At 43.8% G+C, this 8,235-nt stretch overlaps 1 protein-coding gene across 2 annotated transcripts in view; it reads right to left on the bottom strand.

Annotated features, from left to right (window-relative positions):
* Positions 1-962: 962 nt before the first annotated feature.
* Positions 963-8,235, bottom strand: part of FOXO3 (forkhead box O3) — a 94,954-nt gene continuing 87,681 nt past the window's right edge. The window contains exon 2 of one of the 2 annotated variants that reach the window (XM_074896142.1): positions 963-5,158. In XM_074896142.1, the coding sequence (XP_074752243.1) occupies positions 4,946-5,158 (213 nt within the window). In that variant the 3' untranslated portion in view covers positions 963-4,945. The remainder of the gene's footprint in view (positions 5,159-8,235) is intronic. The other variant, XM_074896135.1, reaches the window with a different exon arrangement.

Here is an 8,235-nt window from a genome sequence, read left to right as displayed (position 1 = left end):
AAAACGGCTCCGTTTCCAAGAAGCTGCAACTGCTGCCAGACAAGCACACTCTCACTGTAGGAAGGCTAACGCACACTTCATCCTGGTCAAAGGCTATTTTCTGACTGGATCTTGTAATATTTCAGGCTATCTCTTGTTAGGACAAAGCCTGAATAGCTCTTGCTATGTTAAACAAGGGATATACCCAAGCTGTTTTTTACAGTGCAGTACTGCAGCGCAACTCTCCTGTGGGCTTTGCGCAGACAACACAGCGGTCGTGCCCCCGGAGTCATGGGAAACTCCTCCCTGCTGCGTGAAAAGGCTCCTCTTTCTTGAAAATATCATTTACTCTTGAAAAATGACTCCAAAAAAACATATACATCTGTGGCTTCCCGTCAGGGTGGGGGAAGTTTTTTGTCGACATGTCTCATGTTTCTGAGCACGCTCTTCTGTGCCTTGGCCAGAGCCCTTGGTATAACTTTCTGCTGAGTCAGGCTGCTGGATTTCTTATCCCAAATCCCAAACGGATGGTTTCAAGTACTCCAGGCATTTTTCAAAGACATTTTGAAACCCAGCCAAGCCCACGGGTGTGTGTGTGTGTGTGTGTGTAACTCTTCTCTGGACCCATTTGCAGTTGGTCTGGTTGTCTCCCAGGACAGGCGAGCTGGGCTGCAGCTGCTGGGTGCAGCCGCTATCCCAGGGGACAACCCCTCCCGCCCCCCACAATCAAGTGAACTTTGCAATTTTTAGCAGCAGCAAATGGTATTTGACCACCAAAACTACGCTGGCTTGGCTGAAGAGTTGAAGTCAAGAGGCCCACCTAAATATGCATTTACAGACTCCAGTGGATGTAGGATCAGGGCCCCTCCCCAGCCCCCAAGCCCCACCAGCCAGTTTCACCTGCTGCTCAGAAGTCACCCCTTCTCCAGGTCCTGTGCTTAGATGTCTGTCCACCACACAATAAACCAGAGCAAAGGCAAATGTGCAATGTAGAGATCAATTATGCTTTATTTACATGCGTCACCATCTCTTTTACAAACTAGATTACAATTTAAAATGGAATACACAAGGCAATATCTACTAACACCAAGTGGAGTAAGCACTGCGTCTCTACTTCGTTTGGAAAGGGGCAGGTTTTGCTCCAAAACAAACTTCCTTCCAACCTCTGTGTAGTAAGGTAGTATATTCCTCCAGGGCAGCATCTTTTTTCTTGTTTTTACATATAAAATCTTCAGTAAGACTGCAACATGAGAGTGTCTGCTTTCAAATGAAAGTACAAGATAGCCCAAATGAAAAGTATAAACTGTTCAGCTCTTCGGTATGTAAAGACGGCCATGCGCGATAAGGCTGTGGATTTAATATTCTTCCAATTTACATGGCTTGAAACAAAAACAGATAAAACAGTTTTACAGATACTGTATACATATTTTTTCCAATCATGCAACTTTTTTTAAAAAAAAGTTAAACATGTGAAGCCAAATGTACAATCCATTTTTTCCAACCCATAGTAACGAAATGTATCTGGTCCCCCTTCGCATCTGTTGGCAATTCCTAAAGTATATCGTGTACTAGAAACACTTACAGGACACTGATTGCCAAGCAATGACATCATTTCAGAGAAATACATGACCTAAAAGGTAACTTTTTGAAGCGGTGGCACAAAAATTTCTGGAGTTAAGCAGTGGTCAGCTATCTAATCATTCTCAAGAAAAATTTTTTTTACAAAATCATTAAATCAAGCCCCAAACCTGTGACTAGGAACTGCATAAATGTCACCTTTTAGACCTTATGTTTAGACCAAGTGTTTAAACAGTAATTACATAATTGTTCTGGACCTTTATCTGTTTTACACGGTTTCAGAAGGAAAACTTCTATGCATAAACATGTTCAAAGACTCAAAGGCCAAATTTTCAAAAGGGAGGTTTCCAAAATTAGCTATTCAAGTCTGTATTTTGACACCTAAATAAGTGGCCCTTTGAATTCAGTGAGATTTATTTAGCACCTCTGGAGAGGAGGGAGTTTGCTGGGCACCTCAGCAGGCACAGAGGGTGGTGACCTTCCCCCTGGCCCTGGGGACCTGGCACCTCTCCTTCCTTTGAGAAGCAAGAAGGGCAGAGCAGCTTGCCCCCCATGACCGTGTTGGAGTCCCCAACATTTGGTGCCTGACACCAGGCACTTCCATTTGAAAATTTTGGCTCCAAAAATGAGCAACAGAAACCAAACCAAACCGAAGAGGTTGGCCAAGTCTGCCCCTCATCATTAAGTGCTGGGATGTCCAAAGCATGGGCCCAAGGTGTCCCAGCCACACCTACGGAAATGCTTTCCTTGACATTGCTGGGAGGCAGGTTAAGCCTTTCAGCTGCTAATGCTTTTTTTTTTTTTTTTTTAAATAAAAAACCCCATTTCTCTGCCATTGAAGGGCTGTCTCTAAATCAAGTATCTTTCCTCCATTTTCTGAACAGAGCAGACCACAGATTTTGCTCTCATTTCTGCCAGCAGGAGCTAGCTCCACTGAACTCAATGGTGCTAGGTTGCCATAGCAAAGCAGAAGTTGCCCCCATTTGGTTTAAGCTAATGGGCTTCTCCTTCCCTTCGATAAGAACTGCATCTGTACCAAGAAAAAAAAAAAAAAAAAAAAAAAAAGGTTTTTGGTCACCTTGGCCATACTATCAATTCAGGCCTTACTGGTGCTGTCAGTGACCTGTTCAGTGGTCTTTGGGCAGGCACCCCAAGTCTCACCAAGGGCTCATCTGTGCAGGGGCCAGATGATGCACCCCAGCATGAGGAGCTGCTGAGTCAGCTCTTCTGGTGGCCAAAACCATGGGGCAGGGGATGAGCCTAGCTGCAGGGCAGCAGGTGTGGAGAACCTCAGGTAAAGAAGCACCAGAGGGAAATCTTTCAGTGTACACTCACATTTCAGGGTGTACTGGGAAGCTGAGAGCTAATGCTACACACTCAGAGGAGGCTGGTGATAAAGCTCTTGATCAATTTTGGTAAAAAGTGCCTGCAACTAGACTCGATAAGCAAAACAAGCTCTAGGCCAGGTGACTACTGTGCCATACAAGCATCCTGGGTAGCTGGTTGCTGACACAGATGGGCAATGAGCATCAGCTAATTCCAATAAATGTCATAAACTAGTCCCCACACTGACAAATAGACCACATGGGTGTAAAAAGAAAAAAGAAATTTTTTAGAAGGCAAATGATAAACCCTTGGCTGCTTGGAAGATTTGATATGCTACAGGGCTACAATAACCACAACTGCACAGAGTCTACACAGTCAAAATTGCGGGAGAAACCAAGAGGTGCATCTTTACGAGAGAACAGCATGGGGGCTACAATACAAAAACAAAACTTCCATGACACTAGGAGCTGTTGTTTCACCAATATCACCTCAGGGACCTGGAAAGTAAGGAGTGAGGAAGGGCCCACGAATGCTATTCTCTGTGTGTGTGTGTGTGTGTGTGCATGACTGTGCATGTGCGGTGGCAGTGGCAAGAGGGAGTCACTCCACATTGCATGGGACACAGGTTGGTGGGAACTCATGCACTGAGACTTTGGGTTAAAATGCTAGTTTGTTTTCCTAACATCCATGCATAATGATCCATTTCTGTACATAATAAAATATATTTATATATTTATATGCATAATGCTTTTATGCAAAGGAAAAAAACTTCATATATCGCTTTGGAGAATTATGTATACACTGTCCTTATTCAGAACGTCCTCATACCGAGTTCCTATGTACCATTGATATTTTCCCCTCTCTTTTTGTATCCCTCCCCCCACAAGAAACTAATAAAAAGTAATCAAACTTTCCAGATTATAGAGAGGATCTATACAGCACCATACCTTTTATTCATTATTATTATTATTCATTTTACAAAAGAAAATCTTAGAAGCAAAATATATAAAACTGCCTTGTCTTTCTGTGTCATTTATCCTGTTACAATCTATGCTCATATGAAAAGCCATTTATATAATACTGTCACCTTGCTATTCCCTCTCCTGCTTCTTCTGCCACAAAGGATTATACATAATGAGAAGGAAAAAATAATTAAGGATATGTCCAAAACAAAAAAAAAAAGGATCACTGATGCAGTAATGCACCCTGCAATGACCTGTGTCTTAACTCCCCGCGTTGCCACTGCAAGTCACCTGCCAATGCCCAGCCTCTACGCTTAGCTTTTCTGTGAAGTGGCATATTTCCCTTAATTTTCACTTTTTCAAACACATCTTTACAGGTGTTTATGTTCAACTTGTCTGGCAGCTCAGCTTATAACTCCTTACCAGCTTGCTGTGGCAGTAGGGGCAGCCTTGCTTAACATAAGGCAGGAGGGGAGCCTGCTCCAGCGGGCAGCAAATGGGCTCCTGCCTCGGTGAACATGAGGGCAACGGTACCCGCTGTCAGTCCATCCTCATGAGCCAAGAGGCAAACTCGCTGGCTTCCCTTGTTTTGCAATCAACCCTAGTTTGACGCTTACGGAAAACAGGGGCGTACCACTAAATTTAAGGAAAGAATAAGAAAGAAACAAACAAACCAACCCAACAAACAAACAGACCACACACATCACCTCTCTCTGGAATTCAGCCGGTTGATTGGTATAACAAACGCTGTATATTCCGAAAACCCTGACGTCTGAGCAGTGTTGGGTTATGATCATTTCCTTGCACTTGCGCAGTACTTCAGATTCCCCAGGGAGAGAAAGCAAAAATGGTCAAAAATCTAAGGAAATCAAACTGGAGGTTGTAGGGGGGAGGGTGGGCAGACGGGGGAAATCTCCAAAAAGAAAAGCCAACTTAAAACATCCCATAAACCATTAATATATTGAAACACCACATACTCATTGACAAGTAACTACTGTAAAGGCTACATGTGTTCTCAACAGGATGGTGCTGAACATTGTCTCCACAGCAGGTGCTTGGCCATCCCAGAAAAGGAAGATTTTGCATACTTCATTATGAGTTCAATTCCCAAAAAAAAAGAGAAAAAAAAAAAAAAAAGAAAAGAAAAAAAAGAGGATCTTCACTCCGGTAAAGGGCCTATTAACAGTCTGCTTCATTAGGAAAATAATGCAGGGTTCACAAAGGTCATAAGCTGTAAACAGTATCACTGTCCACTTGCTGACAGCAGATTTGGCAAAGGGTTCTTTCTCTACATCTCGTGTCAGTTTGAGGGCCTGGAGAGGAAGAAGAAAAAGAAGAAAAGACAGTGAGACTGCTGCATGTAGGAAAAAAAACATAACAAAAAAGGCAACCAAGCAAACCTCCAAACAACAGCTTACACTGACAAGCAATTTTGATTTGTTTGCATCCAGAAGCTTCAAACTTATAGGAAGGAATAATCAGCACCATGACCTGTCTGAAAATGCTTTTCCCTTGCCAAGGTTTGAGTGTGCTTCTTTGCTGTCTTAGCTGCTCGCAAGCAGGAAAGAAAAAAACTCTCTCTCCAAAGAAAACAAATGGTCAAGTCTGATTTACAGAAACCCAGCGCATCGTCTATTTGTTAAGTGTATTTCCAGGTGAAGCACAGAAAGATCCTCCAGCTTTTCTCCATCTTTCACAAGCACCCTTCCTCAGAGCCACGAATTTCAGTTCAGACTTTAGAGTTCTCCATCTGCCTGCTCGTACAACACACCATCAACAGACAGAGTCCACCCAGCTATAAAACAGGGTTAGGGTCCAGCTTATTCTGTAGCCATGAAACTTCTCTGCAGAGGGAAAGACAGACACTTTGGATGCAGCATGGAGATGACTCCAAAGGGACACAGTAAGTAGGTAAAACACTGAAAACAGATCAACGTTTCAACCAAGGGGGCCAAGGGGTCAGATTTTTAAAGGTACTCAGCAGCTTAAAGATACAGGCAGGCACCAAGTAGGGTTTTGGAAAGTACATACATTTAAACATTCCCATGAAATCCTTTCACATCTTCAGAAAGCCCACTCGGTAGCCATCCCCATTGCTGGGCATGTAACCTAGGGGCTCTGATAGGGCTTCTGAAACCAGGGCTTAGTCCCCCACACTATTTAGTTCCCCACACCCATCATTTTACCTGATATGAATGATGGGTGATTTTTTTATGTAGTGCAAGAACAAGGGGACACTTGCTGAAACCAAAAAGCCATTTGAGTTGATTACAGGAATGTCTTTACTCTCAAAAGATCCTGGCATCAGGCACCCTCATTAAAAATGGTGGATTTGGGGGGACTGATGGATTAATCTGGACCAGCATCTCCTGCAAGGGGGATCACTCAAAGGCTGTCACAAGATGACTCTCCTTCATGGCCCCTCTCCTTTCTGAGGTGCCAGGCACTAAACCTATGATAACATTTTATTAAAATGACCTATCCTGATAATGCTAAATGATTGATGGAAATTTAATCATTTCGTCTCATGGTTATTAGAGCAACAGCATGACAGCTGCTCCCTGTGCCATTAGGGGAGAACTTCATTCAGCACAGCTTAGGGAGCAGACAGATTGTGCGTTTCACCCAAACAGAATTTGGCTTTAGCCTTAATTATGTGGAGGGGTTTGGGGTAGACTGTTTTGTGAATAAAGGGATTTCCAACTGGATCAACATATTGATTTCTTCATTTTCAAAGGGCAAATTAACGCTCACTGTTCGTTAATGTGACTGCCTGGCAACGACTCCATTTGGTAAGTGTGTCCTGATGGCTGTAACAAGGTCAGCAGAAGTTAACCAGACAGGCCTGGCAGCCCCCAGTAAAACCTGGCTAGTGGTTTGTATGCAGCTCAAACTAGTGCATGCCCGTTTCTCTACTTCTCCTTAAAGCCTTAGCACCAGGGGGGCTGAAAACGGATGACTTCCCAAAGAGCGACCTCATCCGAAGGCAAGGCTCAGGTCCTGCAAGCCGCAGCCTGGCAAGCTGGTTCGCTCTCATGCAGCTGCCAGTTAACACTGAGCGCAGGCTTAACTTCAGCATGTGTGAGAAGTCTTGCTGACTTTGAATGAAGCCATTAATTAAAAGTAAACAAGTACAGAAACTCCTGATGAAGTACCAGAGTAGTATTTAACGTTTAAATTAAAATTTTATGTAAAATATTATACTATGAAACAAAGTGACATGACAAAAAACTGGAGGACAGATGATGATGAGCATCATTTGTGGAAGTGGCACTGCGCAGTATTTTGTCTTGAGGATGCCTGTCCTTCAGACAGTGCCAACGTTCGGGAGACAGACACACATCTGAGATGAAATTTGCTCATAGCAAAACCAAACCACGCTCCATTTTCACAGCTCTGTTTACATGGACTTTGCAAATGGATTAACAAATGAAAAGAAGATGATCAAAGTCTTAACCCCCCTGCCTTCAAACTACCACACCAAAGTCCACAACAGACCCACACACTCATTTTCTGTCTCACCACAAAAAGCCTCTGTCAACCCTGAGTTAGACACCTGCTGCTTCATAGCAATGAAAACTGTATCAGGCAGGGAAGCAAGCACTCCATTTACATCTCCATTTATCAGTGGTCCTCAACCACAATTCCCCAGTGTTCCTCTCTCCCTGCCCCAAATATCTCCAGCTGCATCCTGAACCACCACAAGGTTTTCTCCCATTCCTGACGGCTGTGGGAAAAGCTCATCCTCTGGAGTGTCACCCTGAATTTGCAGAGGCAGACAGGGTTTCTCCTCTGGTGAGCCAGGACAATGCTGTCGTCTAAGGGCAACACACAGCTCTCCAGGTAAAGCAGTCCAGTCCCCACTTCATCCTTTTTCACAGCCTTTACTACTGGGGCCTGTTTGGGGGCATAAGAGCAGCAGAAGTATGACCATAGGGAGTGATGAAAAAAATACACAGAACAGACGTCAAGGAGAGATACAAGAAAGGTGAAGTCTAGCAGGGCTAGTGGGTTAGAGCAGCATTTGCTAACTTGCCACAGCAAAAGCCTAGAGCCCACTCTTATGTGTGGCATGGTTTCTTGCATCTTAAGCTGGGGGGAACATCCTAAAAGGGCACTACTGAAAAAGATCACCTGCCTGTACTTCTTAAGCCGCTCCCTGGAAAATTCCGTTCTCCCTTGAAAAGCTCCTCTGCCAAACTTGAAGCCCATTTTCAATCATCAGGGAGTGGAAAGGAAGGAAGAATTTTAGACTTTCCCCTGAAGTTTCTTAGACTTCCTTATGACTTTCTTCTGAAGAAAGCAAAGGCTTTCTTTTGGAGTGCAGTCTTCTCAACTGCATTGATACCTGGGCTCTGTCACACACACACACACACATATGTACTGAAAG

The sequence above is a fragment of the Athene noctua genome, chromosome 1 (genome assembly GCF_965140245.1).
Source record: "Athene noctua chromosome 1, bAthNoc1.hap1.1, whole genome shotgun sequence".
Lineage (NCBI taxonomy): Eukaryota > Metazoa > Chordata > Aves > Strigiformes > Strigidae > Athene > Athene noctua.
The sequence above is the reverse complement of the archived record's forward strand: the minus strand, read 5'-3'. Positions and strand labels throughout refer to the sequence as shown.